The sequence below is a fragment of the Gracilinanus agilis genome, chromosome 1 (genome assembly GCF_016433145.1).
Source record: "Gracilinanus agilis isolate LMUSP501 chromosome 1, AgileGrace, whole genome shotgun sequence".
Classification (NCBI taxonomy): Eukaryota; Metazoa; Chordata; class Mammalia; order Didelphimorphia; family Didelphidae; genus Gracilinanus; species Gracilinanus agilis.
In genome coordinates, this window is record NC_058130.1 from 63,695,062 (window position 1) to 63,716,713 (window position 21,652).

At 37.7% G+C, this 21,652-nt stretch overlaps 1 protein-coding gene across 1 annotated transcript in view; it reads left to right on the forward strand.

Annotated features, from left to right (window-relative positions):
• EEFSEC (eukaryotic elongation factor, selenocysteine-tRNA specific) overlaps positions 1–21,652 on the forward strand; it is a 364,013-nt gene that overhangs the window by 92,972 nt on the left and 249,389 nt on the right. Inside the window, exon 2 of the mRNA XM_044669113.1 lies at positions 16,113–16,320. Coding sequence (XP_044525048.1) covers positions 16,113–16,320 — 208 coding nt within the window. The remainder of the gene's footprint in view (positions 1–16,112; positions 16,321–21,652) is intronic.

The following is a 21,652-nucleotide window of genomic DNA, read 5'->3' on the forward strand; positions in this document are numbered from 1 at the left end:
TGGTAATTATGTTCATTGATCTTTGATGTTAATATTATAATTGTTTGGGTTCAGCAAACTTAATCAATTAATATTGTATATGTTCTGGACTGCTTCACCAACTGGCCATCTCCTGTCTCTTTCCCTTTCCTCAGACCTTTATTTTCTGAGACAGAAAAATATTAAAATTAGGCCAGTTAATAATCCTACAGTGGCTTCTCAGTGTCCAAGTAAAAGGAAAAGTCAATCAATTCAACAAACTTCATTGTTTTATTTTAAGAAATTGCCATAGTTGCTCCAACCTTCATTTTATTTCATTGATTAATTAACAAAATTTTTACATGGTTACATCCCCATTCATATCCCCATCGACCCATGAAATCAAGCAGTTGTTTTTCTTCTGTGTTTCTGCTCCCACAGTTCTTTCTCTGGATGTGGCTAGTTTTCTTTCTCCTAAGTCCTCCAGAAATGCTTTGCATCATTGCATTGCTGGTAGTAGTGAAGTCCATTACAATCTGTTGTGCCACAGTGTATCCGTCTCTGTGTACAATGTTCTTCTGGCTCTGTTCCTTTCACTCTGCATCAATTTCTGGAGGTCTTTCCAGTTCACATGGAATTCCTCCAGTTTATATTCCTTTCAGCACAATAATATTCCATCACCAACAGATACCACAATTTGTTCAGCCATTCCCCAATTGAAGGGCATCCCCTCATTTTCCAATTTTTTGCCATCACTAAGAGCGCGGCTATAAATATTTTTGTACAAATCTTTTTCCTTATTATTTCTTTGGGGTATAAATCCAACAGGGGTATGACTGGGTCAAAGGGCAGGCAGTCTTTTATAGCCCTTTGGGCATAGTTCCAAATTGTCATCCAGAATGGTTGGATCAATTCACAACTCCACCAGCAATGCATTAATGTCCCTATTTTGCCACATCCCCTCCAATATTTATTACTTTCCTTTGCTATCATGTTGTTGCTCCAACCTTCAGCAATCACCACCCTTATCAGTCAGCAGCCATCAACACTGCAAGGGTCAGATGATAGTTTGTTTTTTTAACCAATAAAGTATTTTTTTAAAATTTAAAAATTTTTTTATTTAGAATATTTTTCCATGGTTACATGATTCATGTTCTTTCCTTCCCCTCTTTCCTCCCCCCTCCCAGTGCCTATAAGCAATTCCACTGGGTTATACATGTATCATTCAAAACCTATTTCCATATTATTCATATTTGCAGTAAAGCAATCTTTTAACATTATATCAACCAATCATACCAACCAATAAAATATTTTTAACTAAGATAGATACATTGGTTTGGTTTTATTTTAGATGTCATACTGTTGCATACTTAATAGATGACAGCATAGTGTAAATATAACTTGGGTGCATTGGGAAGGTGAAAACTTTTGTGACTTTATTGCAATATTTACTTAATTGGAATATTCTGAATCAGAACCTGCAATATTTCTGAGATATGCTCGTATATTTTATATAGTCAGACCACCAACTTATTAAAGAGAAAGTCAAAATCAACACAAAATAAGAAGAAAGACTAAGGATCAGAAAAAGATAATCATGAAACTACAATAGCCCTAATCTGACTATTCAAAAAAGCTATTAACTCTGGGAAATGGGACAAGAAATAGACATCGATATAGCCTATCACTATTTTCTACAGAAATTTAATACATTGAAATCAACTAGTATAGAGGAAAAATTAAAGAAGCTCAGAACTAGATTTAGCCAGCAAACACTTGACCTCCTCACCAGGTTGAGAGACATGGCAGCCAGTGACAGTACCAATTTAGAATATAAATTCCTTTGCAAAGTCTTATCCAGGAGAATGGTGGAAAGTTATGATTATTATCATCTTATAGAACAATGAAGATTTTTGAAAGAGAAGGAAAAAAGCCTATGGGAAGACTGAAATGAGACCAAATAAAGCCAGATCATCCTAAGAATATTTAAATATTATACTTAAAGGACAGCAAAGAGATGAAAAAGAGAAATTTTTGTAACAAACTCTTTTCCTAATTAGCAGGAGCAGGGGCTATTTTTGCCATTCTTTGTATTGTTAGTGCTTAGCACTTAATAAGCACTTAATGATTCTTCTGTATTGTCTTATAATTGATGGCAGTGGGACCACCACGTTTGGACCCTAATATCTCAGCCCCCAGTGTCCCATGTGAAGAAGCAGAAATGACAGTCAACAGGAAGAGTCAAGAGCAAATATGCATAAAAGATATTTGAGCGAAAGGTGACTGTCTTCGAAGCATTTCACTTTTCACTGAAAAGATGATTGGAGGTTGCAAATTTGAGTGCTTGGAAGGATACTAGTGCTCTCAAAAAAAAAGGGTGGGGGAGTATGGTAGCTAGGTAGCATGGTGGATTGTGAGTCAGGCCTAAAGATAAAGGTCTTGGATTCAAATTTTGTCTCACACACTTCCTAGCTATGTGATCCTGGGCAAGCCACTTGATGCCAGTTGCCTAGTCCTTTCCTTTCTTCTGCCTTGGATAGTAAGACAGAAGGTAAGGGCTTTTTTGTTATTGTTTTTGTACAAGAGAAAAAGAAAAAGGAAGTTAGGAAGAGAAATGGATTTTGGAATAATGTGAAGGTAATGAGTTTTATTATACAACTGGTGATAGAAATTCTTCTAAGTCATCCAAGTGGAGATCTCCAATATACAGTAGGTAATGTGAGATTGGAGCTCAGAAGAAAAGTGAAGGCAGGCTATGTAGATTTGAAAATTATCTTTGTAAAGATGATAATTGAACTTTGGCCCTTCCTCTGTGAAACCATTCTTAAATCTTCCTATCTGAGTGAGATCCTGCTCCCCACCCCTTAACTATTGAGACACTTTTTTTTCCTTTTCTTTTTATAATATCCTTATTTGTGTACCTGTCTTGCCTCTCCCCTTTGACCATCAGTTACTTGAAGTCTTTGTTTTTGTTTCCCTTGCACCTAGCATTGTGTCTATTGCATAAAAGGCACCTACCAAAATGTTTGTTATTGAATCTGAAAGAAGAACTGAGTGTTAACTTACTTTGACTGTATGTTTGTTAGAAGGTCAGGCTTCTATTAGGGCAGCTGGGAGGTGCAGTGTATATATAGAATGCCAAACCTGGAGTCAGGAGGACTCATCTTCCTGGATTAAAATCTGCCCCTCAGATGCTTGGTAGCTATGTGACTTTGAACAAGTCACTTAACCCTGTTTGCCTCAGATTCTTCATCTATAAAATGAACTGGAGAAGAAAATGGCAAACTATTTCAATATCTTTGCCAAGAAAACCCACAAAGAATCAGACAAATGAAACAATTGAACAACCACAAGGATTTCTGTTTGGCAGGGTAGGGTAGTTGATAGTGAAAGATATTTTTTAAAAGCATCAATAAAAAAAACAAAAAAGTTAAGAAAGTTATACAACAACAATTTTGTTATTCTCTTACTAAATTTAATCATATTAAATCTTTGTGTTTTTTTTAAACTTACAAAAGTTTACAGTTTGTTAAATAGCCCTCTTGTTCTGTGTATATTGAAATGGTTTTATTTGTTGATGACTAATTTAATAATGACAAAGAAAATTTAATTAAAAAAGGGAACAAAATGACAAGACTTAAGTGACTAGATGTGGAGGAAATGGAAGGGATCTAATATGGGATTCTTAGGTTCAATCTTGAGTGACTTTGAGATTTATTGCCCTTTTGTGAGCATTGTGGGTGCAGCTATGAGGAATTTGGTAAAATCAGAGAATCATTGATTAGAATTGGGAGGAACCTTGGAGGCCATGCTGTTCAAGCCTCTTATTTTGCAGATAAGCATACTGAAACTGAAAGCAGCTAAGTGACATGCCCAGAGTCAAATGCTGAATTAGGATCTGAGGTAGGGTTTGAACTCAGATCTTCTTGATTCCAAGCCCTTGGTTCTATACTGTGACTCCTTATTTCTTTTTCTGCTGCAGCCTTCTCTTCTTGGCTGTCACTTAGCGACTTTGCCTGCTGTCTTGTACATTATTATTTATTTTTTTCTTAGTTATCACATGGACTATATATTGTTTTTCTTTCTTGTTTCTCAAGTTACTGTTCTGGAAATTCAATTCTCATTCTCCTTATGGATTTCTTGATTGATTTCTCTTTTATTTCCTTCTTAGTCCCTCTCATTGAAGTCCTCAAGCAGAAGCTAAATTGCCAGTGTTTTAGAGCAGTGCTGTCAAACTCAAATAGAGAAACAGGGCCCACTAAACATAAGGCTCCCTGTGAGCTTTATGGTGTATTAGTTTTTAAATGTTATATTATTTTTTATTGTATTTTTATTTATCTTGTTCAGTATTTCCCAATTACATTTTAATTTAGTTCAGGTGGTACTTAGGAGTGTTGCAGGCTACATTTCGTGTTTGACCTCTGTTTTAGAGTGTTTTCATACTTCCATAGAGGTTTGACTAGATTGATTTCATAGGTTGTTTGCAATTCCAAGAGTCTGTTACTCTGTGAAGGTCCACATCTCTGCTAATCTGTGTTTTCAGAAAGCGAAATGGACCCTTCTTTTCAGGTACCCTTGTCTTTGTCCTTTTCCATCTTCTAAAGTTGATCCAATAACTCTTAGAATAAATATATGGACAACTCTAGAAGAATTGACAGATGGATAGTCTTATAGTTATATTTTTCTTGATGCTCTCTTTTCATTTTTCCTTGTTCACATGCACATTCAGAGCAGCTGATTTCTAGTTAGATATTCACAGTGTTGTCCTATGTACCATCTCCTAAGCATGGGGTGACTTTTGGTTAGAGTTCCTCCCCTGCCTCTGTGATTTTTGAAAACCTGTGGACAATGACTGCTTAATGTCAAAGTATTTCTTCCTTTATTTCTATATTGAAGCATCTTTGAAATTCTCAAATTAGTTTTATTTGTGGTTGAATTATTGAAGACCATTTAACTATAGATAGGAAGTTGGAATTTCTTTATTAGCTTCTCCTGGGATCATTACTACTTGGAAAAAATGAAGAGCTTTTCATAGAATTCCCTTGCCTTTTACTTTTTTTTTTTTTTTTAAACCCTTACCTTCCATCTTGGAGTCAATACTGTGTATTGGCTCCAAGGCAGAAGAGTAGTAAGGGTAGGCAATGGAGGGTCAAATGACTTGCCCAGGGTCACACAGCTGGGAAGTGTCTGAGGCCAGATTTGAACCTAGAACCTCCTGTCTCTAGGCCTGGCTCCCATTCCACTGAGCTACCCAGCTGCTCTCTGCCTTTTACTTTCTAATAGACTTACCAAATAAGTTTTCTTAGTTGCATGAAAGTAATCAGCTTGGGGTGTTTATAAAGGATTCTATCTTCTTTGGTATAGGTTAAAACAGTCATTGGCTTCCTGCCTTGTTTAAGTATGTACAGCTAGTTAGCTCCATACCCCTCCCCCCCTTCCCTACCCCTACCGCCTGCTTTCTTGTGCATGGCAGTAGAAAGGATGGTATAATTTTTGTACCTTCTATGGGTAATGGTATAGATATTTGTTTGACTTGTCTTAAAACTCTATATCTATGGATAACACAAGTTGTATTTTAATTTTTTAAATTAGAAGTGTCTGTGTTGTGTGTGTGTTTTGTGTGTAGTAAGGAAGACTTTCTTTAATACATCTTGTATATTTCTTCCAGATTCCTAAACTACTTTTTCTGATGTTATTCTCTGCTAAGACCCTCCTAGGGGCTTCTTATTATCTTTAAAATCAAGTTCTGTCTCCTTAATCTAGCATTCAACTCCAACCACCCATTTAAACCTTGTTTTCCACCACTGTTCAGCAGGAGGCCTTCTGATTCTTGACACATTAGTCTGCTCACTGTGCCTGGGAACATGATCTGTTGTCTTCCTGTCTCACCTTTCATGTACCTTTCCTCACATTATTCTCCCTCTCTGGAATCTTCCTCCACCTAGCCAAATCCTACCAAGGACTGAATTTTCTTTTTTTTTTTCATTTTTTTAGAAAAAATTCCATGGTTACATGATTCATGTTCTTACTTTTCCCTTCACCCCCCCCCCCATAGCTGATGTGCATTTCTACTGGTTTTAACATGTGTCATCTATCAAAACTTATTTCCATATTATTGATAGTTGCATTGGTGTGGTCGTTTCGAGTCTACATCCCCAATCATGTCCGCCTCAACCCATGTTTTCAAGTGGTTGTTCCTCTTCTGTGTTTCCTTTCCTGCAGTTCTTCCTCTGAATGTGGGTAGTGTTCTTTTCCCTAAATCCCTTAGAATTGTCCTGGGTCACTGCATTGCTGCTAGTACAGATGTCCATTACATTCGATTTTACCACAGCATATCTCTGTGTACAATGTTCTCCTGGTTCTGCTCCTTTAACTCTGCATCAATTCCTGGAGGTCTTTCCAGTTCACATGGAATTCCTCCAGTTTATTATTCCTTTGAGCACAATAGTATTCCATCACCAGCATATACCACAATTTGTTCAGCCATTCCCCAATTGAAGGGCATACCAATGATTGAATTTTCATGAGTCTTCGAGGCCAATCTCAATCCCTAAATCTTCAGAGAAGATTTCCCTGGCTTTCCTTAACATGTTAGGACAATTTTACTAACAGAGTTGTTCAAAAGTGGAATGGGTTGCTTCAGGAATTTCTGAAAGCTGGAGGTCTTCAAGCACAAGTTGGAATTCATATAATATGGCCCTTGAGGTCCCTTCCAGCTCTAAGTGTTTATTATTCTCATAGAATTTCCTTTTGATTGGGACTCTGTATCCCAGGAGGGTCTTGAATCAGGATGGCCTAATTCTGAGGAACTCCACTTATTTCGCATAGGGAATATAATTGTTATCCTATCCAGGCATCTCTACTCTTTCCTTTTTCTGGGTTTCTCTATACTTTAGCCCCCTCTTTATGTAAATGATATCCTTCTTGGTATATTCACTCCTTAGCCCAAGACTAAGTTATATTGTGCTTAAATGTTCTCTTCTTTACAATCATTTGTGGTATGTGTAGTTAAGAGTATAGGATCTACCGTCTACCGAAGAATAGGATAATATTCAAGACTTAGAATCAGGAAGACCTGAGTTTGAATCCCGATTTAGATACTTAAGATTCATCTCTGTGACACTGAATCGGTCCCTTAACCTTTTTCAGCTTTTTAAAAGAGGGATAATAATAGTACCTACTCCTCAGAGTGGTTGTTAGAATCAGATGAGATAACATATAGAAAGTGTTTTATAAATCTTAAAGTGTCTTATAAATGGTATAATATTTAGTTTACAAAAGCTTTTAATTTACAATAGAAGGATTATATTCCATTGAACTATTGAATTTTCAAGCACAAAGAGGCCTTAGAAAGCACTATTATGTAAAGTATGACATTTTGATACCAGAAGCTTGATTGTTTTTTAAATTTATTTTTTCCAATGGACAAAAATATTTTTCTTTCTCCTACCTTCCCTTCTCCTTTGAAAAAGAAAGAAAAGCATAATCTTTAAAAAAAACTTTACACTCAAACAAAATAAATTCATTCTCTCTCTCTCTCTCTCTCTCTCTCTCTCTGTCTCTCTCTCTCTGTCTCTCTCTCTCTCTCTGTCTCTCTCTCTCTCTCTCTCTCTCTCTCTCTCTCTCAGGGAGGGAGTGTCTGTCTGTATCCTATCATCTCACTGTCAGGTGGTGGGTAGCAAGTTTCATCATGAGACCTCTGGAAATGTTGTTGGTCATTGCATTGGTCAGAGTTCTTTCCATTTTCAAAGATGTTTGTTTTTATGATATTGTTATTGTTTGAAATGTTGTCATGGTTCTGCTCATTCCATTCTGTATCTTCATATGAATCTTGCCACATTTCTATGAAACTGTTCAAGCCATAATTTCTTATGGTGCAATAATATTCTATTATTACCACACATTATAGTTTGTTCATTATTCACCAGGAGATGAGTACCCCTTTAGTTGCCAGTTTTTTGCCTACATAAAAAATTCTGGCATAAATATTTTTATGTATTTGAATGAATGAAAAAGGAATTTGTTAGGCATTTACTATGTGCAAAACTTAGACATCAGACATTCCCTGCTCTTCAAGAGCCCATGTTCTAATGGGGGAGAGTCTCTATACACATGGGAAGTTTTAGCTGGAAGACAAATGGAAAGGTCCTATAGTCCTTAGGAAGCAGTGGCAAAACAGATAGGCAAGACTCTTCTTTAATATAATTTCCACTGATAAAATTTTAAATCATTTGACTATGCTAAGGACTTTGATGGCAAGAACTTTCTGGAAAAAATATATGGGTCCTTTTCTGCTTTCTTTTTTATCTTTGGGATATGGACCTAATAGTAATGTTGCTGGGCCAGAGGATATGTGGCCAGAGGATAGGCTCTACAGAGCCTAGTAACCTGGGGGCAGAGTTTGTGAGTCATTAGTGTAACATGTTAGCTTTTCCCCTTGCCCTGTACCATCAAACAGGTTACTGCCTCCCAAGCATTGTCTCCTCCTGACTTCTGCTTGAGGTGGCAGACACAGATTCACCTTTATTTTTATCATCTGCTGTTCACATCAGGGTTGTTCGAAGCCCTGGAGATTTTGATGTATATGCTGAGTGTCATACCTGTCCTTTGTGCCTCCTCTGTTTCCACAGGCCCAATTATTCAATGATCGTTTATCTTGGTACTGGTATTAAGCCTTCCAAGATCATTGATATTATTCTAATGCCTCCAAAGGAGATGATCCTGGGGTACTTAGATGTGATTTGGGGTTCTTGCTTTTAGTAAGTCAGGTATTCATAATTATCATGTTTTTTACCCCATCCATTTTTTTTAACCTTCTTTTTTCTGTGGCCTTGTACTTTGGCTGTTCTATTGCTTTTTTAGTTAAGAATAGAAGGGAGAAGGAGAGGTGGAAAACTACCATATGGGCAGTTTTGCTACTTATAGCTCTAATAAAAGCTGAGTTTGGGGATTAATTTTTGGACTTGATTTAGTACTTTACTGAGAAGGTAATACAGTAGAAACACTGACATGGAATTAGGAGACTGGATTCTTGACCCAGTTTTGCCACTAACCAATTCTGTGACAATTTAGCCTTTCCCTGCCTCAGTTTCCTCATATGTAGAATGAGAGGATTGTTCTGGGTGACCCATCTGTAAATCCCCTTCTAGTTCTACTTCTTATCCTATGGCTGGGTTTCTTTCTTGCTTCCAAATTCCAATTCTCTTTTGCCCTGATAGTCAGGAGGGCTTGTAGAAAGGTGCCAGGAGGGAGGATGACACTCTTAGGGGGAGTATAAGACAGATAGACAGACAGACAGAAGTTTTCCTATAGCATAGTGCTAGATATGAACGTTTTTCCAGGGGATCTAGTCTAGCACTATAGGTCTGGCCTCCCTCTTAGATACATCTTTGAAAATATGCCATATGAATTAGAGGACAGATGATAATTTGCTTTTAATAGCCTTCAATGCTGGGTGAATTTGATTTATACACAACATTTTAGGGAAGGGCAGTTGGATAAAAGAAAGGTAAAGCATTAACAGCAGTTGAGCTTTGTATTCCATTGTAATATGAACATTCCCTTTACCAGTTATTAGCAGATAATCCAGTGTTCAGAACCTCCATTAAGCTGGCAGGAGGGAACGTCTATACACTTCAGATTGTGTGGATGATCTATACATTTGAATATTGTTGTGTAGAAGATGTGATATTATCTAGTAAGTGTTGGGTCAGCCAAGAGACTTGGGTGGTGGCCAGGTGAGTGTTGGGCAAAAGTGTTTCATGGAAACACCTTTGAATCCTTTCATATAATGAAGTGATGGCTTTTAATTCAGAAAACTGTTGACTTTCCAAATCACTATGAAATTTTAAGTGTTTGTACATTTTGGGCTTTTATAGCAAATAGAAAGATTCCAGGGACTCTTTTTCTTTATGCTAGCTGTAGGCTCATTTCCTGACTCCTTCATTTGGTGTCCATTTAAAGTAGGTTTCAGATTAGTGCCCATTTCCCATTTAAGCCCTGTTTTACTTCATATTCAACTCTGCTGATCTTGAATGTATGAACAACCAACCAAAAGGAGAGTTAAAGGAAGCAGAGAAAACATTTTAATGTATTTTAGCTTTGGTGGGCACCTGCATAGATGTTCAAAGTAGTTTGCTATGTCTCACTGGTCAGTTTTGAATGGATTATTAGTATTATATGATTTTCATCAGTTAGCATTTATTGTTACTGGGTGACGGACACTATTTTAATTGCTTAAGGATAGATTTCAGAAGTGAGTCAAATTAAACATCAACCCTTGGCAGTCAGGAGCAGTCATTCTAAGGTGACTGAAAAGACAACACAAAAAGAAACACTTATGTGTTGTTATGGAATTTCTCTGCATTTCTGATTACCTCCTTGTACCACAAGATTGAAGTGTCACCAAGAGTTTGTTTTAATGGGAAAACATGCACTTTTAACTAAATAATGCAAAAACACTTCTAATTTTTTAGAAGTAATATGTTTGTAAATACATTCATAAATAATACAATTCCTTCCTATCAACTGTAGACTGCCTGTAGATTTTAGTCAAACATCACCCTGTCCAGGATAATTTCTAGGTTGGAAGTTCTTTTAAAAAGAGGATCCAAAGTTTTTGATGTTTAATGTCTCAAAAACTCCTTAAGTGATTTTTTTTAAGCAACAAAAGGAGATTTGAATATTCACTGATGAGTTATACTTAAGAGTCTACCAAAATTCGACCTTTGTACATGCCCTTTCTTTTTCTTTAGGGATATGTTTGAGATACAAAGCCCACAGAATTGGGGATTTATAACTTTATAAAAGTACAGGAGAAACTTTAACCCTGTGATAATGATCCTGCTGTATCTTTGAAGGATTCTATAGTCAATATAACTAGATGAAAAATTCTGATAGGTTGAAAAATATAGAAGGTCATTTGTAACTCTTAATTTTTTTGTACTGCATTTCCCACCCACTCATTCACCCATGCTCTCTAGTTTAAGAATGATTTCCTACTCTGGGTTCGTGGGAATTAGAAAAGAGACTGTCTATTCATTTGGTGGAAATACTGGAGATTTGAAAGAAAGGAGAAGGGGACACTTGTGTCACTTCCTTGTTCCTCTGATCAAAAGTTTGGTGAAAAAAATAGATGAACTGAGAGCAGAAAACAGTCTGTGGTTCACTGGAGCTGACCCAAAGTTTCCAGTTGTGTTCCAGTTTTAGGGACCATTTTGTTAAGTCATGGTGACCTTTGATTCTCTTAGAAGTCATTGAGCAATGGTGCTACGGGGTTGGATCTGCTTTAGAACACCATCCTTTTGGAGCAAAGATATGTGTTATCCTTAATGAATGTTGCATGTAGATTACTTGATAAGGTTCAAAATACAGTCCTATAACTGTTCCTGATTGCTTGGGTATATTAGCACTTATCTTTGTTTGTCTGTCAATCAGTTCTATTTCTTGGACTTAGGATCTTACTAGGAATAAGATGTGAGATCCTCTAAGTATATTAAGTACATGAGTCATTCCCCTCCAGTCAACAGGGAAGGGCTGGGCACCATTAGTTGGTTTTATGTACAAATGAGAAAATGTAATGGTTGGGAAAAGAAGCTGATTTTAAATAAGTAAAGGGTACTTTTTTTTTAACAGGCTTAATTTATGTCAAAGTATTTTCATTGGAGCCAATTTCAAATTGTCAGCCCTCTCTATTATAAATAACTGTTACTAGTAACTGCCAGTAGTATTTGTCAGCAGCCCTGCTGCCATTTGTAGCTCAGACTCTCAGACCTAAGAAGTCTGGGCATTTTGGCATTTTGACTCCATTTTTCCTCATGTTGAATGTCTTTTCCTTGCTTCAGATATTACTTCCTTTTTGAATTTATTCAAGAAAGAAATAAGAAGTAGAGGAGCTTGAAAGAATTCCTCTACCTTCCGGGCAGAAATTAGTGAAGCCAGAAGGCCAGACGATCCTTAACACTAGTTTGTGATAGTTTCCTCATTTGTAAAATGGGTATAATTTTGTACCTTCTAGCCACCACATATGCTTCTTGTGAACTTAACCCCAGGGCCTCTGACTGAGACCAGTACTAAAATACTTTTATGTACAGTATCAACTGGAATAGGTGAACCTTTAGCTGGTTTGGTCACCATTTATTTCCCCATAGCTTTTTCTTCTACCAAGATCTGATCTTTTTTAGCTTTTGTAACCTAAGAACACAGTTATTTAAGCAATTTAATAAACCATCTTCTTGACTCCGAGTCAGCAGCTGCTTTCAGATTCTGGTGGTTCAGTGTAGGTAATTCAGGCTCAATAGTATGATGATTCTTCAAATGGAGGGGGGAAGGAAGTACAGGAATCTGTTGGTATTTGCTCAACTGTCATAGACTTATATATTGAGGAAATGAGGTGATCTTATGAATTTTCTAGTTAACTGGACCAATTAAAATGCCGAAACTTTTGTTTTGATGGAAAATGTTTTAAAATGTTTTGCATGCTTTGTTGTCTTCTCTTTTCTCTTGTAAGTGATTCATTTTCATTTTGAACATTGTCTTTAGAAGGTCTCATACTCATGCTAAATGACCAAATGTTTCTTTGCTTCTTTAGTCCTCGTGTCCGTGTTATGTCATTTTACTTACTATCTTCTTCCTTTCAACAGCTTTCCCTTCTGCCTGCTGCCATCGACCCCCTTTAGCAGCCCACTCTCTCTCTGCTTGGATGAAGGGCCTGTGCTGGGGACTGAAACCAGATCCCTGAGCTTGTGAGAATTGTTTGTAAAATCAGTGTGAATAATCGGCCCTTACCCATAGGCTGGGGAATGGTTTTGTAAAGTACTCTTCTCTTTGTAGGTGGGCCAATAAATGTCTGAAGTGAATTGAGTGCCTGCATTCTGTGGCATTTGCCCAGTCATCATGGGGAATCGTGGAGAGAGTAATGGCTGAGGCCTCAGAGCAGCTGAGCCTGCAACCTGCATTTGGCTTTATGAGCTGGGACGTAGCCTGCATGTCCACTAACCTCTTATCTTCTCACTTCCCTCATTGGTAAAATGGGAATCCAAATAACTTGCTTGTCCACCTACAGTTCTACTGTTGAGTTCATATAAAAGAAATTGCTTTTAAAGCTAATGAGTTTATTATTTTTGTTATTTTGTGGCTACTCCAGGGTCCTCTTCACCTGTTCCAGATTCTTGGCTGGCTGTGTTCTCATTAATAATAGCTCATATTTTTATAGAACTTTACAACTGTCAGAGCATTTTCCTCACAATAACCTTATGAACAAATACTGTTATCTTTTTACAAATGGGGAAATTGAGATTGAGAAGTAACTTGCCCGAGGTCACATAATTAGTTGCTTGAGTCAGAACTTAATTCCAGAGCCTCTGGCTGAATCCAGTACTAAAATACTTTTGTGTACAGGACCAGCTAAGGTAGGCGAGCTGGCTTCATCATTTATTTCTCCATAGGTTTTTCTTCTATCACGGTTTGATCCTTTTTAGCTTTTTGTAAGCTAACCTACAGTCACATGCAAAGAAGAAAGTGCTGGATTTTGATTATGAATAGAATGCACTTTGGTGCCCCATCAATAGGGCATGCCCTCTACAATGGGTACTAGGAGAACTTGGAGGCAGAAGACTCAGATTTGAGGCCTGTTTTGGTCATTTACTAGCCATTTGGCCAGGTCAGTCAATTTACCTCTCTGAAATGGTTTCCCCATTTGGAAAATAGGTGTAATATTGTACTTTCTAAGTTACTTCATAGGCCTATTGTGAATGAATGCAAACCACTTTCATCACTACTTTGTTTTTTCAGCGGTTGTGGGGTAGATAGTGCAGAGCCATGTATCCGATTTTGTCCCCTGCCACCATTAGAACATATTTATCACGGGAAGAGGTTGTTTGAAGTCTTTGGCCATGAGTCTAAGTTAATCTAACTAGCCATTAGGGAAGTTGAGTCCATGTCTCAACCCTAATTAGCACATTTCTATAACCTGCACAGCTAATTGACCACAGGGTAAACCTGCCAAACAACCACCATTTCACAATTCCTTCAATTTCTCCAATGTACTCCATTTCTTTATTTCTTATTCCTTCCTCTAAAATACAAATTTGCAATCAATTTGGTATAGAGAACTCTTGGTTGAGGAAACTCTCTTTACCAGTGCAGTTCTGCACTTTCTCTGCAGTTCTTTGTCTTGGAGAGTTCTTTAGAGCCCAGAGAAGTTAAGTGACTCACTTTGGGTCCCATAACAATTATAGGTCAGAAATGTATTTGGATCTAGGCCTTCTTGCAAGTGGAGTTATTTTGAATGAACCCCAGATCAATCAGTTGAATGCAAGGCTCAGCCTCATTTGTTTTTTATCCATTTTTCTTTTTGTGTTAAATCTTAAATTCTATCTTGGTCCAGTACTTCCCCAGCCAAAGAAGCATTATCACTGTCAAACTCAAAAGGGCATCATGAAAAGAGAAAATAGGCTGCTTTTTGAAGACTGTTATTCTCCCTTTATTTCAAATACAAGAGTAAATGAGTAGCTTTTTCATTTTTTTCCTTTTCTTGTGCCATGTCAAAACATGTAGTTATTTAAAGCACTTGATTAAAAATTTTTTTTTTCTTGAAGATTTTCCTCTCTGCACAATGGAATGATAATATTGCCTATATACTAGATTACATTTGGTGAAAAGCACTTTGGAATTAAAAGACCAGGTTCAGGCTCAGTTTTCTGGTATTGAGTAGCTATGTTACTATGGGTAACTTCAGTCAGGTGACCTCTGAGCCTCAGTTTTCTCATTTGTATATAAGGGAGGAAAATCGTACTTGCTACTACCTACTTTGTGTTTTTGTTGAGGCAAGTCTTCATTATTATTGTTCTTGTTATTGCCGCTTCTTCTAATTCTACTACTAGTATTACTGTTGCTGCTACTACTACCATGAAACCCCAATACCCATGCCAACTTGCTAGAGATGTTATGAGTATTAGTGAATAGTTTAATATTTTGCAAGAAGACAAAATTATTATGATTGTCCAATATGAAAATGTTCACTAGGTCATATTAAAGCAAAGTAGTCAAGATTATTTCTTTTGGGAGCTACCTTTGTGGCCCTAGAAACTTAAAGAATATGTTTCTATTAGGGTGTTGTACTCTGTTTCTGACTTACAACTGTGTCTGGTTCATTTACTTCTAGTTGGTGGGATGCACTGTTGGGAAAGTATAGGGAAACAGGGCCAGTGGCTAAGTAGATTTGCCCTGAAATTCCTAGGGTAATTCATACAATAGTGGAAAGAGAACTGGTCTTGAAGCCAAGAAGATGCGAATTCAAATGCTATCTCTGACACATTGTGACTGTATGTCCTGATGTGAGTTATATAACTTCTCTGGGCTATAGAGAGCTCTCTAAGACAATCAGTTTTAGAGAAGGTGCAGACCTGCACTGGTATAGGTAATTTCTTCGTCCACTAGTTTGCTGTACCAATGATACCATAGGACTAGTCTTCTTTATCACTCGGAGAGAAAGCCTATAAGCTGCTTTTTGGTTCTCTGCTGCTGTAGTGTCTGTGTTAGAAAAAACCAAGTCTTTCTTTTGTCCTCTACTGCTTGGTTCCCTTGGCTACAACCTTTTATTTGTCTTATTGTGCTTTACTGACCTAGTCGATACAGTAATTGACCTGGTCAGTCATAGCCTTTATTGGGCTTCCTCTACCTCTTTGTATATTGGAAATGGATTTTCAGGATCTAATCCTATAGAGTGATTCTTTGTCTGTTATGTCCTTGGCTATAATTTTTAGACATCTCCCTAAGTTATCTGAAATGTTGTCTTAAAAGTTTTGAGACCCTATGGTAGAAATGTATTTTATTTTTATATTTGTATCTAGGCAACAGAGACCTTTAATTGTAGACCTCATAGATCATAGACCCCAGATTTGAGGCTGAAAGGACCTGAAAGGTCATTTGTAAAGCCTTTCACATAACAGATGAGGAAATAGGCCTAAGTGAAGAGACTTTCACAAGGTCCTTTAGGTAGTTTAGTAGGAAGGATATGATTGTAGGGCTTTGGGTTCTGAACCTAGTGCTCTTTCTCCTGTGCTACCTCTGCTTTCTGGGCTAGGATGTCAGACAACTTGCTAGAAAGTTCACTCCTGTTTTCATTCATCTAACCTTGTATTCTCTTTCTCTAGGAGCCCAGATCATTGATCTGATGATGCTAGTTATCGATGTGACCAAAGGGATGCAGACTCAGTCAGCAGAATGCTTGGTGATTGGGCAAATTGCTTGTCAGAAGCTAATTGTGGTACTGAACAAGATAGACCTCCTAGCAGAAGAGAAGAGACAGGCAGCTATTGACAAGATGACCAAGAAAATGCAGAAGACACTTGAGAACACGAAGTAGGTTTGTCAAGAGTAAACTAATAATCTTTCATATAATAGTAATTAAAGAGAAATAGAATTCATCCTGTTCATTGGACTGATCATGATGCTGCTGGACTCTGTGTGTGTGTGTGTGGTGTGTGAGAGAGAGAGAAAGAGAGTATGTGTGTATATGTAGAATAATGAAAGACTCTAATGACTGGTGTTAGATTCCTCTAAGCACACAGTTTCCCCCAGACTTTTACCTTTGATTTTTACAAATTTTCAAAAAACTCAAGCTAAAATGTAGTTTGTACTCTGTTAGATGCTGCCACATTTTGAATTTTAATTTAGTTTAGAGGTTTCGCATGGTGTAGTAGAAGGAATACAAGGAGGCAGAAGCCCTGGGTTTGTTTGCTCTGAAGCTGTTGTTGCCCAGGGTTTTGCTTCAGGTTAAAAAAATGGGCTTTTTGGGGAAAGAAATGTACAGATAACTCAATTTAAAGTTTAATCTGCATTGACGTTTTATCCATCACTTAAGTCTAGACAATCAACAAAACCACATCAAGCCCTGATTTATACTTCTGAATTGTAAATGCTCACACTCCTTGAAATTTAACAGTCAACTTGCAGGTTTGACCTGGCTCTGTAGACTCTTGCACACCCTTGGTTGGGGCCCTCAGCAGGATCATCAGTCCTATCTGTGACTCACTTTCTGTTTTTGTTAAAGGAGTTAGGACTGTTCAATTTCTAGGTTCCTCTAACTCAAAAATACATTTTTGTGTGTGTGCTAAGTGGTTCTTTTTTTTTTTTAGGAGAAAAAGGCTGATTGGAGATTTTTACAGACAGTTAAGATCAGAAGAAAGGATTGGTTAAAATGGAAGATGGGAAAACCAAGATTTTATACAATTTAAAAAATGGGACTAACTTCAGTAGTAACAGATTAGACTCTGAAAGGTGATAGAACTTCCATGGTAGGAACAGGCTGTAAAGCCACCTCCCTGAACAGCAGCTTCAGGAGTGACTTGTTCTGATGTTGTCAGGATAGTGCCCTTGTTCAACTGCACAATGTTGGAAAACCTTCATCATTTTATCATTTTCTGTGATCCTTTTTGAACCATTCTCTTTTGATCAATACTAAGTAGCGGTCACAGAGAGGTAGCAGGGCATCCGCTTCTCTGTGCAGCATCAAGACAATATCCTGCCACTTCTGCTTCTCCTTCGAACCTGTCTGTGGAGGGCAAACAAGTATGAGGTGTTTTTGTTTCTCCTGTCATAAAGATTGATAGACCTTCCCCGTGGTGATTTTTTTTCTGAGCCAACACCTGCAGCTCTGTCTGAGAATCCTCAAGTTGGTTAAATTAAAACTCTGGCTCTGTGAATGCTCCAAATGTGTCATAAAAGATTTCCTAGCCCTGCCTTTTGTTAGTAAAATTCATCAATCTGATAAAATCGACACATTTAGATAAGTGTTGCATAAGAATTCAGACTTTGTTATTCTCAACGGAAGTGGATATGAGACTGTAAAAATGGAGATAAAATATTATATCTTCTCTTTAGTGAGTTATTTGATCTCCCTGCAGTTTTATTTACTTGTCAGAAAGGGGTGGAACAGGCCCTTTTGACTTCTACTTAAAAATCACAATATAGTTTCAGTGTCATGTTCTATACGTGGAGCCTTGGGAACAAAGATATGGGGTTTGTACAGTGTGTGTTAGTACTGAATACATTAATTTAATAAATTAATTTTTAAAATTTTAAGCAAGTTTACCTTCCATGTTTATACTGATTTTTTTTTTTTACTCATTCAGAATCATTTATGCACGTTAACATTTAGAATGGTGGTGTCACAGATCACATCTAATAACTAATCATAAGCACAGGAGAAATTGACCTTTGAAATCACCTGATAGCCTAACTTTATGTTATGTTTATGTATATGTTATGGAAACCTAGCAAAAGGATCATTGGCCATTAATTTTCATGAGAAATTTGGGCAGATGAGATATGTTTACTAATGGAACTTTTTACTTATAAAGAATTACTAGAAATATTGTTTTCATGCTGTTATTTTGTTCTTCTCCTTTAAAATACTCTAAATAGGGGACAGCTGGGTGGCTCAATGGATTGAGAGCCAGGCCTAGAAATAAGAGGTCTTGCGTTCAAAACCGGCCTCATATAATTCCTAGCAGTGTGACCCTGGGTAAGTCACTTAACCCCTATTACCTAGCCCTTACCACACTTCTGCCTTGGAACCAATACCCAGTATTGATTCTAAGAAGGTAAGGGTTTTAAAAAAAAACTCCAAATAATTCTTTCCTTTTCTTGTGCTCTCCCCATTTAAGTCCTTTTAGAGACTATCATTCTCATTTCAAGAAACTCGTTACTCCTCAAATAGATATATACTGGTCCCCTTTGCCATTAGGAGTTCCCTATTGTCAGTAGTAAAGCAAAGTCATTTGGCTCTTGTGGGTTACTGAATAAGCTGTTTGGCTATCCTTCCTTTCCCTTTGCTCCAGTTTTTCAGTTTTTGCTTGGGAATGGTGATGTACTCTTTTAAAAAATGTTTATTGTGGGCAGTTGGGTAGCTCAGTGGAGTGAGAGTCAGGCCTAGAGACAGGAGGTCCTGGGTTCAAACCCGGCCTCAGCCACTTCCCAGCTGTGTGACCCTGGGCAAGTCACTTGACCCCCATTGCCCACCCTTACCAATCTTCCACCTATGAGACAATACACCGAAGTACAAGGGTTTTAAAAAAAAATGTTTATTGAATATGTTAAAGTTAAGGAGGGAGAGGTTATTTCTAGGTTGAGGAGTAGTAATCATGGCAGTATCATGGAAGGGATGACACCTGACTTAGGCTTTGAAAGAAAGTGGGACCTAGCTGTGTGATCCTAGGCAAGTCACTTAACTCCAGTTGCCTAGACCTTGCCACTTTTCTGGCTTAAAATTGATACTAAGAGAAAAGGGGGAAATTTTTTTAAAAATTATTTTTATTGCCATGCAAAATACACTTCCATATTAGTCATTGTTGGAAGGCAAAGTCATACATGACCCAAACTCCAAAATAAAGCCAAAAATACACTGTTGTGAAAGATGACTCCAACAGTTCTTTCTCTGGAGGTGGATAGCATTCCCTGTCATAAGTCTTTTAGGATTATCCCAGATCAGTGCATTGCTGAGAGTAGTCAAGTTTTCACAGATAATCATTGTCCAATATTGTTGTTATAGTGTACAATGTTCTCCCAGTTCTACTTATTTCACTCTGCATCATTTCCTGCAGATCTTTCCAGTTTTTTTCTGAAATCATCTTGCTTATCGTTTCCTAAAGCACAGTAATATTCCATTACCAACATGTATCACAATTTGTTTAGCCATTCCCCAATTGATGGACATCCCTTCAAATTCCAATTCTTTGCTGCCACAAAAAGAGCTGACATAAATATTTTTGTTCAAGTAGGTCCTTTTTCCTTTTTTATTACCTCTTTGGGGATACAGACCCCAGTATGGTATTACCAGATTAAAATGTATGCATAGTGGGGCAGCTGGGTAGCTCAGTGGAGTGAGAGTCAGGCCTAGAGACAGGAGGTCCTAGGTTCAAACCTGGCCTCAGCCACTTCCCAGCTGTGTGACCCTGGGCAAGTCACTTGACCCCCATTGCCCACCCTTACCACTCTCCCACCTATGAGACAATACACCGAAGTACAAGGGTTTAAAAAAATGTATGCATAGTTTTATAGCTCTTTGGACATAATTCCAAATTGCCCTCTAGAATGGTTGGATCAGTCCACAGTTCCACCAACAATGCATTAGTGTCCCAATTTTGTCACATCTCCAACATTTGCCACTTTCCTTTGCTACCATATTGGCCAATCTGATGGATGTAAGGTGGTATCTCAGTGTTATTTTAATTGCATTTCTCTAATCAAAAGTGATTTAGAACATTTTTTCATATGATTATTGATGACTTTGATTTGAGAAGGGAAAAATTTAAAAAAAGAAAAGAAAGGAAGGAAAGAAGAGCAGATTTTAGAAGCTGGAGATTTTGAGGGTAGTAGGGATCGTAAGAACAAAGGTACAGGAGTGAGAGGTAGGGGGAGATTTTTTGGTCTTCATTTTTTTTTTTTAATTTTAAACCCTTAACTTCTGTGTATTGACTTATAGGTGGAAGAGTGATAAGGGTAGGCAATGGGGGTCAAGTGACTTGCCCAGGGTCACACAGCTGGGGAGTGTGTGAGGCCGGATTTGAACCTAGGACCTCCCGCCTCTAGGCCTAGCTCTCAATCCACTGAGCTACCCAGCTGCCCCCTGGTCTTCATTTTTTTTTGCAGAGTTTGGAGGAACTCTGTAGAATAACAGAGAGATTTATTGAAGGAGATGGGGGAGTGACACATCCAACTAATAATTAAAATAGCAATATTAGCTCCTAATTTTTAAGAATATAGATTTTTGTATGCTTGGTAAAATGTTTATACAAATCGCTGAACAAAGCAGAAAGAGGAATGGCACTCCTCTCAGGCTAGTGATTTAGTGGTTTTTCCTGGAAAACAGCTTAAGCAACATGGCTGATCATAATAGATCACTTCTGTGACTTGAAAATGTTTTCTTTGCCTCTTCCTTTAGGGGGTTAAGATGTGAAGACTATTTGGTTTTTTCTTCTGCTCAGTTTCATGAAACTTATCTGAGATCATTTTGGGGGGGAGGGAAGGAAAGGATGACTTAAATGCTTACTAAGCTTTTCTGACCACTATTTGCATACCGTGACATACTGTAGCACAGAGGGCACTTTTGAGGTAGTTGGGTGACGGCAAAAGGATGAACCCACCCATTGTCTGGCTCACACTGATTTTGATGCCCTGGGCATTTACCATCAATATTTTCATGACATATCTGGTTGGGGCCTTCATGCTTCTATAACCCAGAAATGGATCAGAAAGCAGAAAATCAGCCCAGAGGGAAAAAATATCCAGCCTCAGCATAAACTCCAGTTCCTTTTTCACGCTAGTCTTCGTCTTTGCTTGCTGGAGGCCAGACTGCCACGGTGTACTTGTGTGTGCTCGAGGTGTAGCGAGGCATGTTTCTCACAGGGCCTGGCAGTCCTGTGAAGGCTGCCTCCAGCTCCCACCAGGACATATGATGCCTTTTGAAGGAATCAGGCACCTGGTTCAACATTAGTTTATGTTTTATTACAATATATTGCCCAAAAGTGTTTGGATAAAAATAATTGAATTTCCGAAAGTTTTATGGTTAATTGTTGGAATTCTCAATGCACATTTTTATCCTCCTTTGTCCCTCAAAGCCCCAGGCATAGGGCCCATAAACAGAACAAATACCTTGTATACTGTATTAGCACTTGATAATTTCTATAGAAGG